Genomic DNA, 19,241 nt, shown 5'->3' on the forward strand with positions numbered 1-19,241 from the left:
CCCTCCTTTTAATTATTTAATTTATTTATATATATAATTTGAAGGGCAGGAAGTGATGTGCGGCGGATGTGGGCGGTGCTGTGTGGCGGTGCAGACGCGGAGGGCAGCAGGAGGGGGGACTCTCGCTGCAGCAGCGCCCTCCCGCCGGGGCCATCCCGAAGCGCTTGTGTCCCCTCTCCCCCCGACCGTGGTTAAAAACACGCTGGGTTTTGACTCCTTTATTATTATTATTTTCCCCCGTTAAATGGACACTACTTCCGCGACTCTCGAGAGTTGCCCCAGGTGCTTGGGAAGGTTGAGGTCGCTACCAGCTTCGCTGGAGACTTGGGTTAATTTGCAAAACTGACTTGTGCGGGCAGCAACTCTGTGGGTACTAGCGCTTTGCAAAGCCTGGGATTTCCTTCCCCCTTCTTAATAAAAAAGACATTTTTATTAGAAAACATTTTCTTGATTAAGAGAGGAGAGGTAGCGAGCCGCTGTGGTGCCGCACTGCGCTGACAGCCAGGGGCGCTACCGCTACGCACGGCCCGTTCCATGCGTGGTCGGCATGTCCGCCCGCCTGAGGACTACAACTCCCGGCAGGCACCGCGCGCCCGCGGCTGCGCGCCCCGGCGGCGCGGTCATGGGCGGGGCCGGGGCGTCACGTGGCGCGGGGCTTCCTTTCTCTGTGCGCTTCTCTTTCCTTCCTCGGCCGCCATCTTGTTCTCACCGCGTGTCGGGCTGCGGAGGGGCCGCAGGTGAGAGCGTCCCCGCGCCCCCTGTCCCGCTCCGCCCGGCCCCTCCGCGTCCCCCCAGGCGTGCGGCGCCCCCGGCCGCACCGCGAGGCAGCGGCCGGCGCCGCAGCTCCGCCTGGCCCCTTCCATCCCCCTCACTCGACTGCCGAGGGACCGGGGCCTCCTCCGCGCGCCCTGCGGGGTGGCCGCGAGCGGCGCCGCGGGCCTTTGTTCCAGCGCTGGAGGGAGCCGGGTCCCCCCCACCGGGTTCTCTTCGAGGCGGCAGTCCCGTCGCTCGGGGTGGCCGGTGGCCTCCTCGGCGGGCAGGAGGCGGGAGGTGCTGTGCGCCCGGGCAGACCCGCGGAGCCCCTTGGCCGACATCGCGCCGGCTGACCCGGGTGTGGAGCCCGCGGCTGCTGTGCAGGAGGCCCGTGAAGGAAACCTGCTCACACGTGGGCTTCGGCTAGTCTGCAGCCGGCTAACTAGCTTAAAATAGTGATGGTTGTTGTTTGGAAATAGTATTAAAGGTAGATTAATACATGTATTTTTTTCCTGAGTTCTGTTAAAGGTAAAATGAAGATGTGTTTCTTTCATGACTTAATTAGTTTTCCCTTGTCGTGGGAACGTTTGGGCTCTACGTGCTGCTTTGGATCAGTTCTGAGCAGTTCAGGCTCCTCAGTTCCAACAGTGAAATGACACACTTGTCCACTAACTGATAATATGCCCTTGCCAAGATTGCTGCAAAACTGTATTTCCTGATAATCTGTGTCATAATAATGCAGGTGCTTCAACTAAACACACCCATCTTTTTTGTTGTTGTCTGGGTGTTATGGTTTTAAAGCCCTTTTGTTTGCCGTGTATTGGTACTGGTTTGGAGAACTTCCTATAGAGTTTTTGGAGGATATGGTTTTGTGTGTGTGGTTTTTTTTTTTTTTCCCCTATTTTGACTGCATTTTTAATTATATTTCCAGAATGGTTTGTGCAAACTATCCTTCTTAATGTTTTGATAATTAGCTTGTATTTATATCTTGATCTTTAGGAATAGCACCATGAATCAAGAAAAACTCGCCAAGCTTCAAGCTCAGGTCCGAATAGGAGGAAAGGTAAGAAAAACACAAAATATCCTCAGAGCTGAGCTATTTCCTGTAATTTATGGTTTGAAGGTGAAAGTTCTCTGAAACTTATTTTCTGAAATGTAGACTTAAGTACATAGAACATCTAACTTAAGTATACTTTAGAGGCCTAAAATATGATTCTCTTATAGGGATCATAGTACTGCTAGCTAAAATGCATTTTGCTCTCAGTTCACAGTTATTGAATATGCAGTTTTTACTGTGTGCTTTCCTTTTAATTTGGAGTTTGGCTGTGCTCTCTGCTAGCTCAGGATGAGCTTACCTGCTGTTCTTCCTTTCTATTGGGAAACCTTTGGGGAAGTTAAAATCCTTCCTTTCTTGGCAGCTCCAGAGCTTGTCTGACTGTACACTGAGCTGGTTTTTCCACTGGTCTCGTGCATAGCTAATAATACGACACCAAAAATGTGTATGTGGCTCAATGTTGGTGTTTATCCTCTAAGCACAAAGGTGTGGGTTTTTTTTAATTTGTTTTTTCTCTTTTTTTTTTCCATATGAGGTTGGCAAAGCAGAAATTTTGAAAGTGCTGTCACTTTACTTGTCTGTTTATGAATGAAATCAATGAAATTTTGAACTCTTTAAATTATTGCTTTTGTGTTTCATTTTGGGGAGGAGAAAAAGAGTCGTGAGAAGTTCTAAGGAAGTGCTCTTATACATTGCTTACTAGTATTAGTCTTACAATTTACTTTGTAGAAAGTACTGAAGGGGATCAGTGTCATTTGTCTTGCAGTTAGAAAAGAAAGCTTGAACTTGAGACTGGCTGCTCAACTGTAGGTGATGAAAAAGAATAATTTTTGATTGCAGAGCTTTTTTATGCTTAAAGAGGCCTTGCATGAAGTGTGGTGTGACTTAAAATGGAGGTGTAACTAGACTGAACATTACTGATTTTTTGTCCCCTGATTCTTTTCAAGGGAACAGCTCGCAGAAAGAAGAAGGTGGTGCACAGAACGGCAACAGCTGATGATAAAAAACTTCAGAGTTCCCTCAAAAAACTGGCAGTAAATAACATTGCTGGCATTGAAGAGGTATAGTGATTAAATAAATGTTTTCTCTGTGAATTCACTACTGTGGTGTTCTTTTTGTTGGTGGTTATGTGTTTATTTTAACAACACATTTTCCTCTGAAAGTCATAGGTGTGGTTGCTGAAAAGGTGTGGTTGCTGTAAAAAGTAAGAAATGTCTGAGTCTTATGCTGAAGTGGTTGTGTTGACCATAGTGAAGTGATTGCTCTATCTCAATTACCTCAGTGCGTAAATGCCTAGATGAAGAAGGGAGAAGTTTCTGCTAGCCACATCTTGATGATAAACTTAGTAAGCTGTTTGATATATCTATCTTGTGTTAACTACAGAACAGAACTTCTCATGATTCTAGAAGAGCTGTAAACACTTGTTTACTGTGCATTTGCTTTTAAAGCAAGAATCATGTACTAAATGTAAACCAAGGCATCAAAATACCTGAAGAAAGTGCTAGCTAATCTGTATTATCAAACAATGCTTTTTACTGCTTGTAAATAAACCAGAATTGTTTGCAATAGTCACAAGAGACACTGACATTTTTGCAGCACTGGAAAAGATTCTTTAAAGAAATGAATCGTCTGTTGCATAAAGAGAAATGGAAAGTTTTCAGATATGCCTTGAATATCTCTTCATTTTTTATGTATATACATATTTTAGCATAAAAGATGAATTGGAACACTGACATTTTTCATACCAGAGAAAATGTGAAACTAAGGTGTGGGAGGAGGAAGTGTTCCTTCATCATGAACTAAATGTTACTGTAGAGCTCATTTAAACCAGTACAATATTTAATCTGTGATTAATTGATTTAAGCAGGGTTGGAAGTTGCCTCCAGAGGTCACTTAGTGTATACCTCTCTCCCAAAGGCAAATACAAATTCAAAGTAGAAGCCTGGTTTGCCTGTAAGTTTTCATATCTCTGCTACAGAAGCATTAAATTAATAATTTGTGTGTTTACTTGAATGTAATTATGTATATGCTTTGCTACACGAATGTAAAGAACACAGTTCTTGGGTTTTTTTTCCCTTTTAATCCCCCTTCCCCCTTTCCAGTGAGCATAAGATCTTTATGTGCAGTTATTAAGATATGAAGTGTCTTAGTGTGGAGGAGGATTATTCAAACTGCCTTTACCTTGATCATTAGGTACATTAATTCCTGTAATTCGCACAGACTCATGTTGACCTTGGTAAATTTTGTTTCAGTAGAACTTGATTAGTAATGTTGAGTCAAACACAAGTAGCTCATATGTAGGTTGCCCCCCCCCCCCGCTTTTTTTTGTAGCAGCTCTTTTGTAAAGAGGTGTCTAAATAGAGGGATGATTGTGCCTTTGTGCCTGAAGCCTTTACTGTTTCCTGTTGTGCAAGGGGAAGGGGATCCTTCAGTTTTAGAGGAAGGCAAGACACCTGTTTTTCCAGTTTGAAACCTTTTCTGAATTATACTGTCATGTGACGATAGATATCTTGCACATTTGCATGTTTTAGACTTAAGTTTTGTTCTCAAATTTGTTCTGTCTCTGTAATTTATACAAAAAAAAAAAAAACTTGTGAGAAAACCCTCTTTTTTAAGTATAGCTGCTGCTTGCTTGAAGGACTCCTCTTGTCATCTTATTAAAAGGATTTTTCTTCAGTTATCTTCAACTTTCTTTCTTCCTTTAACTTAACAAATGCAAACATCAGAAAATGCAAGCATACAGAAATATGCCAATAGAAGCTTAACCGTAGGAGCAAAACAGGCTGCTGTCCTGGCACTAACAGTCAATTCTTGACAATTGAAAAGACCTCAGAGAGAGGAAGAGAGCAGGATCTTTGCATGATCATTGTAATTAAGAGACATTGTGGAATGATTAGGATGAAATGGGACCCTCTTCTAGTGTTTGCTGATATATAAGTGTCCAGTTCTGTGATGTGTGACTGGAAAAAATTGGTGCACTGGGCAATTTCCAGCAAGTGTGCCAGATTGTGAGTCTTGCACTTTTGCCAATTTTGCTGCGGAAGCAATAACATTTTGCTGCAAAGTGACCTAGATAGCTTGGGATGGCAATGTCTTAAATTTGTGTGTCAAGGCTTTTCTGTTAGAGCTTTTAATTTGTAAGCAGTTAATAGTTGTCTCATTTACTTTATTTACTTTTTTTCCTAGACGTCCCTGAGATTATTTAGTTTGTACTGTAGAGCCTAGAAATCTGTGCATGCGTTTTTGACAAAAATATTCATTAACTGTATGGTAACATAAAAGCTATTTTTTCATACCCATAAATATTTCATAAAGAATTTTTAGCTCTTGGATTTTACTTTTTTTGTGTCAGAGTCTTTCTATATTAAGTCTTTGCTTCTGATATGGGTGGTGTTAATTCTAAGTATTTTTCTCATGGTTCTGTTTTCTAGGAGAACTAGTTCTATGACTTATTTATATTTTAATATTTGAATTATTTATGATGTTCAACAAGATGCAGCATTGTTTTGGTAAATGTTATTAATGTGTATTTAAACAGGTGAACATGATAAAAGATGATGGAACAGTTATTCACTTCAACAACCCAAAGGTTCAAGCTTCCCTCTCTGCTAACACTTTCGCAATTACTGGGCATGCAGAGGCTAAACCGATCACAGAAATGCTTCCAGGCATCTTAAGCCAGCTTGGTGCTGACAGCTTAACAAGTCTCAGAAAGTTAGCTGAACAATTCCCAAGACAAGGTAGGTTAATTTGTAATCTTATTTATTTAAAGTTATTGTGTTTGGGTTAGAACTTTAATACAGTGTTTGTGATTTAGAAATAGTAAGCAGTCAAAGAATATTTACTTTTATTTATTTACTACCATTGCAGAATTACTATGGAAAACCTATTTTCCCCTATTATTTTCAAATTTCTATGTACGTAGGCTGTGATATTGTATCAGATATAAAAACGACTACTAGTAAGTTAGGCATGTTGGAAGTCTATATCTCTTGTATTCACCCTGCGTTCTTGAATGTGCAGTTTATTTTTTATTCAAAATGAATGCCTGAAGAAAAAAATGATCTTAATAAAGTTGACATGAATTCTATATAAAATATTCAGGAATTGGTTCAGAGGTACAAAAATGAAGTTCTGATGCACAGAAGGAGATTGCAGGAAATGAATAAAGAAATACTGGCCTCCAGGAAAAATAATTTCAGTATTGATCATCATAATGGTATTTAAGTGAGTGTTAATTAAAAGGAAGGTTAATACAACAAAATATCGAGGAATGTAAGAGTACAAGTTTTGCCAAGAGAGACTTTTTTCTTGGAGAGTTGTTTTTTTGTTCATACAGAATGTGCTTCTGCTATGGATATAGAGGAAGGAACACAGTCTTTGTCTTCTACTCTATATTCCCTTTGGAACAAAATCACAATTTTCTTCAGAAACAATTTCAAAATCAAGTATGCTTTAGTATTCTTTGCTCTCCTGGTAAAGCCACTGGAGCAGGGATGTATTGGTAAAACTTTTATTATAATTTTTGTCACAGTGTAATAAAGAATTGCAGTTAAGTAATGGAGCCCGGGGAAGAATCACTGCCTGAGTGTCCTCTCCTTGCTGAACCACTGTAGAGTGGTTTGAGGAGGTGTGAACTAGTTTACACTAAGCTACTTTGTAATTGAGGAATAGGTGGGGATTTATTCTTAGTGGTGTGTTATGAAATGAGAACATAAGAGGGATTTTTAAGTATGCAAGTAATCTGTCAGCTTTGATCCTTGTTAGTAAAAGCCTAGTGAGATGCAGAACCAGTGTGTTTTTCTTTAGAAGTAGTGGTATCAGGGCTCATCTTTTGTGTTATGTACTGCTTAAAACTAGTTCTTTATATACAGTTATGCAGTCCTTTTTTTTAAGGCTTAGTAAAATATTTCTACTTGGACTAGATCTCTAGAAGTCCCTTCCAACCTCAGCCATTCTGTGATGATGTGAATATTGGGGTTATTCCGCATCACTTGACCTTTTGTTGCATAAGCATTTGATATCCCCATGTTTTGTGAGAAGGGGCTGTGTTAACACATCTGCTTTGGTCTAAGGATGCTCACAAATGTACCTTCTGCTCGTGCTGATTACTGAGGATTGTTTGACACCCATCATTTGTGTGTCTGCTGCCATCAGAAAAGCAAATGCTTTCTATTCTGATGCATATAGTATGGCTTTTATTGTGTGCTTGTCTCTAACGCTGTATAAGGAGGACTCAGCTTCAGTTTTCTTTTATAGTTTTGGATAGTAAAGCACCAAAATCTGAAGACATTGATGAAGAAGACGATGATGTCCCAGGTAGGCCCATAGGCGTATATGGCTGGAAATTGTATAAATGAATACTTTAGTTCATGCAGTTTGGGCTCTTGATATAGTTCTTACGTGCTTAAAGAAGCTTTGCATGCTGAATAGTGTTAAAACGGCAACAATTTTGGACTCAGGCTTTTGAAATAGTTTGACTTGGGCAAATTGTTTAACTTCTCAGGTAAAAGCACTTCCAGAGAGGTTGAATAGATGATCTAGATAATGTCTGTATAGAGATGTATATTATGAAACAAAATACTTGTAAAATGACCCAATAGTTATCAGTCATGTTTTTTAAATCAAGTTTGGAGCAAGGATGCTTTTCTGTAATATAAGGAGGAAAAAAAGGCCATTTTTTGAGGCAAAAATTTGCTGTTACTAACCACTTTCTTCTGTATGCATTGGTATAGTGTATTAGCCAAATCAGCAAACTGTTAACCCAGGAATTCAGTTTGGCTTGCTTTGAGATTGGTTTATTTCTTTATCTTGCCTAAAAATGTGCAAGTCTCTTCAAAATCTTGAAGTATAACAGTTAGCGGGTGTATAACTGTTGGCTCAAGTCTCAAGCAAGTAGAACACATCTGAAAATTGAATTTTAGTTGTAAGTTTAACATGAAACACTCTTATGAGCGTTGTTGCATTTCTAGTCCCTTCTGTATGTTCAAATGTGCTTTTCTAAAGCCCCTTAAAATTCCCCAAAAGAAACGCCGCATGAGTAAAGAATGTCTTCAGCTTTTCCATAATATGTGCATTTTCATTAAGTATATGAAGACAGTGTTTTGGGGCATTACTGTATTTATGTCTTCATCTTTTTCAGATCTCGTAGAAAACTTTGATGAAGCATCAAAGAATGAAGCTAACTAAATCATTAATAGTTCTGGAAGCTGGCATGGACTAGATTTAAGAAATCAGCTATGTGGTTCCAAAGTTTTAAAGAAATGGAGAACATCATCTGTTAATAGTTCAGTAATATAAATATTTTGTATTTTTATGATGCTGTTTGTTCAGCATTTTCTGTCAGTTAATTTTGCATTTTGCACTTACTCCCAGGATCTACTCTTTTGGTCAAAAAGAAATGTCAGTGCAGTTGGAGGGGTGTGTGCATGTGCGTGCGTGTATGTGTGTGGGTGTACATATAGTGGAGAACAAATTGGAGAACAGTTTTATTTAACCTTTTCCCTTTTTCCTTTGGAAGTAGAAATAAAATGAATCTTGCGCATTGTTACTTTTGATTTTCACCAAATAGTGCACAGGGAAGTAATGAAGACAGAAGTCTTGTCTGCATTTCCTAGGCTTACACCATTAAAACTTGGGTTTAATTTGTGGTTAACTATTGTACTTAAAAATGTTTCTCATGCTTGTTGAAATGTACACATGTTGTTTGTTATCAACCTTATGTTGATTCCAGATGATAACAAAGACAAGCTGTATTAACAGCTTGTTTGGTGCAGTAACGTTTTTCTAAAAAAAAAAAAAACCCTGACACTTTGATGCTAGATAAGTGTGCTTTTTTCCTCATTTCTAAACTTCCTTTTCTCATCTAACCTTCTGAGTCAAGCTAATGTATTTGACTCCTAGCACATAGACTTAGCAGTTTGTTCTCCTGTTGATTATGCAGAATATTTCCCATGTCAAAAGGAAAAAAAATAAACCCTTCAGTTCTCTACCATCAAGTCGCTTCCCGAACATGAAGGGGTAGCAGTTCAGTGCACTAGTTTTGCACCATAACAGATTTTTGCTTGAATAACTTCAAGCTGTTCTCTTGGCATGACTGCATTTACTAGCAGCTGATGATCCACTGTCGTTCTTTATGGCACTAGAAATTAAATGCACCATGTGAGCAATGTAAATTTAAGAGCGAAGGAAAAAGTTATTGACATTTTGCCTTGCATTCTGCTGGGCAGTTTGTGCAATGACTAGCTCTAAAGGGATGTTTTTTTGCCTGTATTTTACCTTTGCCTGTAACCTACCTCTAGGTTTGGTGTCATCTATGTAGTAGCTTATTAAAATTGCAAAAGCTCCTCAGGCATAAAGAGAATATTGGGAGGTACCATTGGTACAGTGCAGTGTTTATGACCTTCCTTTAAAATGCTTAATGTGAATCCTTTTTTTCAGAGGCTCTTTGGAGGTCCTTGATGTAATGAGCGTTATTACAGTATAGCAAGACATCATTGTAACCTGTGTTGGGGCAGCTGTGGCTTAGAAAAGCCATTTTTTCCTCTACATCTGTCATGTAACTCTGGCTTAATTGAAACATATCAGCTTTTTGTATAGCTTCATTCACTAGAGAACTGTAAAGTACAAGGTAAGCAGTACATGGGTTCTGGTAACATCAGCCAACCAGGAAGGCAGAGCTGTAGTGGTTTGTCAGCTGGACAAGTTATTTTGTAGGTTTTGTTCAGTTTTTCCTGTTATATTTTATATACTACATGGAACTTACTACAAAATAAAGTAACAGTACAAAAGAGGAATTGCTCCCTCTTGTGTGTTGTTCCCCCTTCCCTTCAGAGGCAGCTGAGGAACAACAGTTGGCTGCAGCTGCTGTTTTAAACAGTAACACGGCCTCACACGGTTACCCTGTGAGAGACGTGGGCTTAGGGAGGATCCTCGGAGCCTCAGGACTTGCACTGCCCTGTACCCACTCTCCTCTTCCCTGCAGCTCCTAGGGAAGCCTTGGGCTGTGGTGTGGCTGACCTGGAATCAGCTGCAGCTTCGCTTGTCCCTGCTGCAAGGAAGAGATGGTTCCTTCATGTGCTTGCAGGCTGGTGGAGTCGCCTGCGGCTGCCTCTGCCGGCTCTGTGAGCCACTGAAGGGTTTAGGCAGTGGGGAATTCTTCTTTCACTTGTTTAGGGGGTGTAAGTGGAGAGCTTTTCAAAGTAGCACCTGTGCTGACTTCATGGATGGGACACCCCCTCTCCCCACCTGCTACCAATCAAATACCGAAAAATCATTGGTTTCTGATGTAGGAAGAATGTTGAAAGTACTTTTGTAAGAGGTTAAGCATTGGAAATAAAATTCAGTGAGTTTATATAGTTGAAGTTACTGATTATTGAAAGACATTCTTTGCATTTTTGCCCTTGGTCATGACAATTTACATGTTGAACCTTCACTCTTTCCTATGTTTGAAAACCAGTAAGCTATATAAATATGCTAGTTATGTAGTTATATTCATTTTTTCATTGTATCTGAAAAATCAACCACTTGAGTTGCTGCTGAAATATTAGAGCTTATCAATCATTAAACTGATTTTAATTAAAAATAATGCATCAAGGTTCTTGTGGGAGGAGCAGTTTTTTTCTCATTGTATTTATTCATGGTGTAAGTGGATATGTATTTGCACATGCTGATAGAAGTGCAAAGTTAATAGGGAGAGTTACTGTGGAGTGTTTTTACAGTAAAAACTCCCCTTGTTGAGATGGACAGGTAAAATATTCTTATCATGGTTTAGAGTATGATATTTATTTCTGAAGTTCTTAAGCTTATTTGTTCACTACTGAACACTGATGTATTAAAGATACCAGGCATGTTCTTTGCAGTGTTTATAAAAAAAAAAAAAAAAAAAAAGGGCAAATAGAGCAGAATATAGGTTGAAACATTTGAAACATCCCCTTGGGCTGTATGTGAAAGAATTAGCTGAACCAAGGATGATTGAAAGAACAGACCAAAAAAAAAAAAAAAACCATGAAACATGAACTGCCTGTGAAGTCATACTGAAATTTGCTGATAATTTGTTGACAACTTGCTACTATTTGTCAACTTTCCATGGGAACTAGTAGTTGCTATGAAATCCCTTCTGCCAGGATTTCTGCAAATAATCGGTCTTGGATTCAGTTTGTACAGAAGGAAGGCTGGAGGTGTTATGGTTGATTGACTTCCTAGGATATTGATCTGTGCCTTGATGGGAAGGAGCTGGGCAAGTTACTGTTATGACATAGTTAGGTAAACCTGTGTGTTGCTTTACATTAAAGATGAGTTCAGGACTTTTTGGTGTTTTCCTGAGGACACGTGGCACCACCCCGGGTATTTATGAGAGCTGGAGAGGCTGACCCAACTAGGCCCCTCTAGGTGAAGTTATATGATTTGTTCCACTAGTCTCTAAGGTATGCCCCTTTCTAACATTAAGAAATTGTTTGCAAGGGGAACAAACTGTTTTCTCTGAAGGTGAAAATTCATCTATGCTCAGTACTCACCCTGCTGAGGTCATGCAGAAGAGAAGCATGTCACCATAGCACTAGTAGCTGTATAGAGGTGACAGTAGACATAAAGGGGATAGTTATTCAACTGTTTGCCTTCCCATCAAATAATTTTTTTTTTCTTATTTTTCTTCCCTCCATGCTTTTCAAAGACAAGTTTACAGACATGGAAGAACTTCATGGATTTATTCAGAAACATGGGGGCAGCAATGCTAATCAAGAAGTCAGATAGCCAAGCACAGCAAGTGAAGAGAGTGGTTCTAAACGTGGTCTTGCTGGTACGTTTGAGTGGAAGCATGGTTCTATGCCTAGAGCAGCATAGAGGAATTTGGGAATTGGACTGCTGTATCACACTTTTATTGCACATTTGATAAGAAAATATATCTTCCAATTTCTTGATTTGTATTGCAGGGGTACTGCTCTGTGTCATGTAAGCTAATGAACATGAAACCTGTGTGGTTCCTGAGAGAAGAGCGCTACATCTCCGCAAATGTTACAAAAAACAGCTTTACTTGCACGTGATAATAAATGTGGACTATCAGTCCTGTTAGATGTTTTCTCGCTGAACAACAGGCCTGTGACTCATAGATGTGAATTTTCTCTTGGCAACCTTTTGATTGTCAGATTCTGGCATATTAGGCAGCAAAGGAGGCTATCTGCTCACTTGAGTTTCTGAAGTTTTTGTTAAAGGGATCAAAGCTAAGGTAATTTTTCTAAACAAACACATAGATATCGTGTGTGTGTGTGTGTATACATGCACAGCAAGGCATTCTGGCCTTTCAGTAGACTTCAGTAGAACAGTAATTAAAAGATCTCTTCCCCGTTATTCAACAACCCCGTGGCTGCTATAACAATTGCTTGTGTCAAAAAGTTGCACTAGAAAATATTTAATGTGTTTCTAGCTTCTGTTTAATGCAACCTACAAGCCAAAGGAAAGAAGAGCAAGCGTCACATGACCAGCTTTCTGCAGACACTGGAAAATGTTGTACAAACTGCATTTTAAGAGCATCAGATCTGATTTTTGAAAGCATCTGTGAAGCTGAAAACTTTCTGAGCAAATTATTGACAGATACAGGTAAGTGAAGACTTGAAATGTCAACAAATTGTCAGGGGAATCCAAGCCTTTGAATACTAAAGGTGAAGCTTTGAAAAGCCTAATGCAACCTGAGGCTTTCTTGCCCCGAGGAGAGAGGCCCTTCCTTAGCTCTCCTAAGTGCCAGCACTAGTAGTTGTGCAAAGCAGATTGAATTGCCTCGCTTATCTGGGTATAAATTAATTTGGGAAGGGGGAATAAGTTTATTTTCAAAACTGCTTCAAACTTACCACGCTATTAAGGCTGGTCTCACAGCTGTGCATGGCAGTGCTGGCACTTGCTGACAGCTTGGCCCTTCCTCTCCCTGGCAGCTCTGTGTGTTGGATTAACCAACATGTGTGTTGGATTAACCGGCATGGGAAACTCTCCTGAGTCTTGGTAGTGCTGTTTGAGCCTCTAGGTTCGGCAGTTAGTTCTGTGTGAGCAGATGCCTCCAGAGGCAGCTGTAGGTTTGGGGACTTGTTGGCTGTCATTGCCCTTCCATTTGACAACTGGTTGGCTCTCCCTGTGAAATGAGTTGTAATTTGTCTTGGCAAGGGAAACGTTCACACTGCCACCAACATTGTGGTGAGGATCATGGTTGGCAAAGACAACGCTGAGCAAACAGGCCTTGCAGCCTGACCTAGCGTTTTAACCTTGCTTTTACTGCATGCTCTGCATCTAAGGCTCGTCTTGGCAAGATGATACGTGGGTACAGCGCCGCTGCCAGGGTCACCTTGAGTTGGGGACAAAGTGAAGGATTTGCCATATTGATGCCTTGGGCAACCAATCTGGTCAGATATGATAACTTAACAGTTTGTTTTTAAACAATGAAATGTGAAATTAGGATTCAGTGCAGGCAAACTTGCAAGGCAAAGGCACTGCCTGCAACGTGGGCTGAAAAACTGAATGCAACGTGTAATCCCAGCGCGGTGCTGCCTGCGACCCAGCCAGACGCCGCTTTGCGGTTGCACGGTGCCCGTGTGCAGTCCTGCACCTCAGTGACCATTTTGTGACTTCTCTTCAAACAGGCAGTGAAGGGTGATGTTTTGTTCCAGTTACTAAAGTTTTGATTCACCCTGCAGGTTCTTGTTTCCTGAAAACATCCTGCAAATCCCCTGAAAATAACCTGCAAAGAGAATTTTCAGAAAGATTTTTCCATTGTTGTGCAGGGGGAAAAAAGTTTAAAATGGTCTCCAACACATAGTATTTAATTGGAAATAGCTTTAATTTGCTTACAACCCTTTTACACTCTTCAGGGAGTAGTGATGCAGTTGAAGCTTCTTTTCTGGTCTTTCTGAAGTATTTGCTGTATTGTGGGAAAGACTGCTGTGCTCTGCGTGAACACGGTTGTAATTAGTTGTAAAAGTGTGAAAAATGTGAAGGTTGTGATAGTTGTAATTAGTGGTGGCTTGGCGTTTTCCATGCTTTTGAAACGAAGCAAATAAAACTTAGAAGAGATATTTTTACTTTGAATAAGGTTTTCTCTCCCTGTCCATCTTAAAGTTTCTCACAACCTGCTTCCTCAGCTTGACTGGAAGACTCAGGAATCTGTTGCTGGATACTTGAGTATTTTGCCAAGACTTACATATTGACACAAAAACAAAGCCTGTCTGCTGAAAAATATTGCATTGAGCTCTTGCAGGTATTTGCTACAGTAAACTTATTATACTTTTGCAGTCTTTCCTGCAGTGCCTTTCTCTCATCCATATGTTGTCCTGTGTTTTTGTAAATGATTAACTTTGAACATAGGTATCCCATAACCTCTATCCATTCCTTTCCCCTTGGAGTTCCAGGGAAGCACCTTTCATTGGCAACGTGCACCGCAAAATCCCCTTGTCTGCTTTTATCCCTGAATCTGTAACAGTTTATCCCATTACGTGGTTATTTTTCCAGCTCTCTTCTCAAAACTTTGAAATAGGTTTTCAATAAAAATAGCCCATCCTCTGCTTTTCTCTTAAAGGCTATAGTCAAGTTCTGAAGGAGTAATCTAGCTATTGTTTCTGATTGTGTATGTCCTTTCTCCCTGTGTGGTTTTATTTATTATTACAGAGGTTTTTTTATATTGCAGCCTGAGAGCTTGGTGAATTCTCTGAACTGAATTGCTTTTGCTTTGACGCAGAGGTTCCTCGGAGAAATTCCTCGGCAGAGATATATCTTTACCACCCTAAATGGTGACAGCTTTTCCGTGTGAAATGCATGCCCTTTTCATATTTTTACTCTGCCCTAACACTCTGGGTTTGTGATTAAGCTGTAATAAAAGATTAAATGTCTTCTACTGGCTCTTCCTCAATGGTTTCCAGTGTCATCATCAGGAATATATATCAAGTGTGTCTGCCTTGGTGCTAGCTTGCCATCTGACTGCCTCGACTGCTCGTTTTGTTGTCTTCATTTCTCTATAGCTGTTGCGAGTGTAGTCTGAGAAACAGAGGTATTGATATTTGGGGCTGATTGACATCAGAGGTTTTACTAATACTTTCAAACTATTAGGCCCTGTGGTTCATTATGGTTCTAGACGGCCAGTATTTATCAGGCAGGAGCGAATGAACGAGTATCCATTCAGAACAGGACTTATCTTGCCCTGAGTAAACATGGTGAGAAATTCTCTGATGTTAGTTTCACTGCTGAGCCATTAATCTGTATTCAAAGTTGTCTGAGATGTGCTTGGGTTCAATTTTTGCCCTTGTGTGTTAGCTCTTAGATAAGGCAAGATAAGAGAGAGCTGATTAAATACTTGTTGTTGATTAGGTAGTCCCATGAAAAATTGCTGGAGGAGATATCACGTATGTTGCCTAACAGCACAATGAAAATAAGCTGTAGTACTTGTTGTTGCTATAAGTAAGTAATCCTATTCAAGCAAAATATTCACTTTTTTTATACTCAGAACCTCTTTTTCATCTGGTAGAAGCAAGACAAAGGGCAGATGCCAAAGAAGTTTTTTTCTTCTCCACTCAAGAAAGCAATTGCCTGCTGTATTTGCTATACTGTATTTTCTAGCATTGTACTTATCAGCCATGTATCCTTGGGCATAGAGTTTTGTCAAACTTTCCTACCTGGTTTACAGCCACTTTTAGTCAACAGAGAATTATACAGCAAGGTTAGTTTTTGTAATGATCCTTATACAATAGGTGCCACAAAGTCTTTCTTATCACAGAATCTTAGAATGGTTAAGGTTGGAAGGGTCCTCTAGAGATCATCTGGTCCAACCCCCCTGCTCGAGCAAGGACACCCAGAGCACAGGGCACAGGATGGCATCCAGGTGGGTTTTAAAGACCTCCAGAGAAGGAGACTCCACAACCTCCCTGCGCAGCCTGTTCCAGGGCTCTGTCACCCTCACAGGGAAGAAGTTCTTCCTCATGTTGTTCCTTATGTCAGTATAAGCTTTTGTCCAAAGTCCAAATGCTTCTGTAGCGACACGTAGGTACTGCTAAGCTTACAGCTTAAACAAGCTGCAACATCAGTCCTGGCAAATAGAGTCAGAATTGTTTTGCAAGGGATCTGGCAGCTTGGAGTATAGTACCAGCTTTTTAACCAAGCTCAAAACGTTGGACTAGTTGTTAAGTTTTGAATTGCAAAGCTGAGCAACTTGCAGTTGGCTCGGGCTGTCTCCTCGCTGAGGTGCTGAGGAAATAGCTGGGCAGGGCTTCCGAAGCCCTCTGACTCACAACACTCCCCAAAGTCTCCATCATGTGATTTAGCAAGACATAAAGAAGCCTGTTTTGTATAGGCTTAATTATACCGAGTCATCCTATAGTTGCGGCGCTGCTGTAGAGAGCTGGGAGAACAGGAAAGTTCAAGCAGAGCCTCCAAGTTCGGAGGCTGTAATTATGAGCCTCTCTACACATGTGAACACTTGCATGTGATCCAATCGTGGGGTTTTCTGTCACTGATGAGACTGAATGATTCCCTGTTTGCTCTCACTGCTGGCTTAATAAATGATATCATCAATACCACTATATGTCTGGCTTCTGTGTTCAAATTTGCTGGTGGAATAGAAGTGAACTCCTGGGGAAGAGGTGATGAGCGCCTCTGTATTCAGCAAGGAGACCTTTATGGTGACACTACTGACATTATTACTTTTTCAGCTCGGGTTTTCTAATTCCTGTTATCTGGAGGCCAGTGCATGTGGGATTCCTAACTTGACAAGCCAGAAGAGTTGAGCATCAATGGAAACTGGTTATTTTTCCGTCAGTAAGGAGGTATTTGTGTGACTTTTTTCCTCACTAGTAAGAAATTGGCGTAGACGATGCCTTTCCAGTCACTGCTGCCTTAATGCTGATGTCTCAAGGATTGCACCAGCGTCTGTTAAGTGCTGAAAGTGGAGGTCATGGGAGGATGCAATGTGCCAGTAACGTTGCATCATCATGTTGCATAAGGGCTGGTGCTGGATACCAAGTCCTTGTTACACTGCAGTAAAAACAGAATAAAAGGTAGTGTTTTCACTGAAAAGCTTATAATTTAAAGTATAATCAAATTAATGACAGCTGGTTTTCTGTTATTGTAAATGAGAGAAAAGAGTATTTCTGGTCATGGCTTTCTTTGCAGAAATATGGGGATGAAATGGGCAGAATTAGTGTGAGAAAGTATATGGATAACAGGATCTGCCCAGCACATGTTCAGTGTGATATGGACATAACATTGCAGAACAATGGCCTTTTTGTGAAAACTACTTCACAGGGTTTCTTGTCCTGGGAAAATGAACCCTTCTTGCTTTCTGTTCAGCTTTTGTTTTCATGACTGTAACAGAAAATGGCATTTTACCAAACTCTTAACATTTTCATGCTCAAAGTCTTTATAAAAGAGCAGTTATAAAAAGGGCTTTGAACTTGGGTTAGGAAGCACTCCCATTTCATTCTAGTATTTGGAGTCCTTCACTTGGTGCTTAAATGCAGACCTCACCCGCTCCCTTTAGTTCCACCCTTAACTTATCTTAAAATTCCATCTTGTATCTTCTCCAGCACCTAATTAATGACTCCGACTCGGTCATGAAAGCGTGAGCGTGCCACAATTTCTGCTGAGTTTTCAGACTGCTTTCAGCTTTACCCCTTGTGATTCAAACACTCTCCCTGATGTATAAATTTCCCTGTTGTTATAAGGCAGAAAGCTCTGGATCTATTTTAACTTGCCTCCTTCATTCGGCCGAAAGAGGGTTTTCATTATTATGAAGGTGCTTGGCTCTTTGCAAACTCCAGGGGGAGATATTCACTCACCAGATTTTGTTTTGTTTTGTTTTCTTTTTTTTCTCTCTAGGTGCTCATGATTCTTGGTGTGAGGTTGCCATCCAGGGGCTGGGGTTGCAGGGGCTGCTGGAGGAAAGTCTGCAAGCTCCTGTGAAACCAGCATGTCCATGTGCATTTCTGTGTGTTTTGGGAAGAGCTAGGGGTGCAAAGCAACAGAAATAGCCTCTGAGGGAAGAGGGCACCTGCAAAAATAATGTGAAATGGCACCAGCTTAAGATACCTGAGGACACAGCACCTGAGGTGGTGCTGCTGCCTTCCTCATCCCTGCTTTTATGTTGTGTTGGGCAACAAGGGAAACTCCTTGGACTTGGGATGCCTGAAATCTTGGTGTAGCTGGGCCCTGCTCTGAGCCCGTGCATGGACTGTGTTTGTGGCATGGGTGATGGCTGGGGCACCGAGGCCTTTTCCACAAAGGGTCCCAGGAGACCACAGGCTCTATATTAATCTCTATATATTACAGAGATTATATTAATCTCTAACAGTTAATGTGTAAAACTATCGTTTTCTATGGTTATTCACTCCTCATTCCCTCTGAAGAGTTTTCTCCAGATGCGTGTATGCTTTTGAGGACCAGCAAAGGTGGTGTTTCTGAAGTAAAACAAAACAGCTTTTCCCCTTTCCCCTTGTCCATATTGTAGCAATTTGGGGAGAAAGGCTGGAATGGGGCCACGTGGGCAGCTGTACAGGCTGCAGTCACTCCAGTCTCCCTAAGTTACTCTCTTAAATTCCGACCTATTTCAGAAAAAAAAAATTCTGACCACACAAAAAATATGTGATTATGATCTTCAGAGAGCAAATTAAAGGGTTTGTAACAATCTTTGCTAGTGAATTTCTAGTGTGGGGAACTACATGTCAGTTCAGCAGACTGCCTCGTATTTCAAAGCATTTCACCATAGATTTTTCATTTTCAGTTAAGCTGTTGCCATTTAAAAAGATGACTTCCGTGTCATTTGCAAAGCACGCATAAGCTGCAGGCAATTCAGCATTTTGACACTGTTAATTAACTGATGGCCTGTCATGAAAGTCGCTTGTAATTAAATGATATGATAATTTTGGCCATGCTGCTTCTCAAACTATTTTTGTGTCTTGGCATAATAGTTCATGTGGTGACATCATGTCACTATAGGCACTTCTCCTCCCTCAACGCCAAGCCAAGAATTGTTGCTCGTGTTTCAAAGTAGATGCAAGCAAATCACATTCCAGACAATTCTTAGTGAAAGAGGAAATAGATTTTTTTTTAATTCCCTGTTGCTGACTGCAGCCTGTCATCCTCTCCGGGTCTGTGAAGGTGACCCGAACTATGGGGCAAGGGCAGACTGCATTTCCTGCAAGAAATACTCACAGAGTCGGAGGCTTGCAGGGTCCCTTGCCCAAAAGCACTGGAGAAAATGAATGTCGATGGCTACAGAGCCTGCCTCACGTTGCCTCTGGTACTAATGATTTGAGTGGAATTGTGTCTGGATTTGCTGTGTTACGCTGTCTTCACCAGGAGACAGGCTGTGAAATGGGAGTGCACGAGCATGTGTTTGCAGAGCCCTTCCAGGGCAGACATGTCCATATGTAGCCTGGCAGTGCTGCTCCCCATGCAGCCCATTCATCTCTTC

The 19,241-nt window shown here is 40.9% G+C and overlaps 1 protein-coding gene across 1 annotated transcript; it reads left to right on the forward strand.

Moving 5' to 3' along the window:
- Positions 1-645: 645 nt before the first annotated feature.
- On the forward strand, positions 646-9,785 carry BTF3L4 (basic transcription factor 3 like 4). The gene is made up of 6 exons (XM_026034205.1): positions 646-737; positions 1,753-1,816; positions 2,755-2,868; positions 5,346-5,547; positions 7,067-7,126; positions 7,950-9,785. Exons 2-6 carry the CDS (start codon positions 1,763-1,765, stop codon positions 7,994-7,996), a joined length of 477 nt encoding a protein of 158 aa, XP_025889990.1. The 5' UTR covers positions 646-737; positions 1,753-1,762; the 3' UTR covers positions 7,997-9,785.
- Positions 9,786-19,241: the final 9,456 nt, after the last annotated feature.

Source organism: Nothoprocta perdicaria, unplaced genomic scaffold (assembly GCF_003342845.1).
Source record: "Nothoprocta perdicaria isolate Ctin4 unplaced genomic scaffold, notPer1 scaffold_0, whole genome shotgun sequence".
Taxonomy (NCBI): Eukaryota; Metazoa; Chordata; class Aves; order Tinamiformes; family Tinamidae; genus Nothoprocta; species Nothoprocta perdicaria.

Excerpts from the sequence above, each read along its gene's own strand:
- BTF3L4 (XM_026034205.1), top strand. The coding sequence starts at position 1,763 with ATGAATCAAGAAAAACTCGCCAAGCTTCAAGCTCAGGTCCGAATAGGA. Across the intron at positions 5,548-7,066 it reads TGAACAATTCCCAAGACAAG|TTTTGGATAGTAAAGCACCA; the intron begins GTAGGTTAATTT and ends TTTCTTTTATAG. Across the intron at positions 7,127-7,949 it reads AGAAGACGATGATGTCCCAG|ATCTCGTAGAAAACTTTGAT; the intron begins GTAGGCCCATAG and ends CATCTTTTTCAG.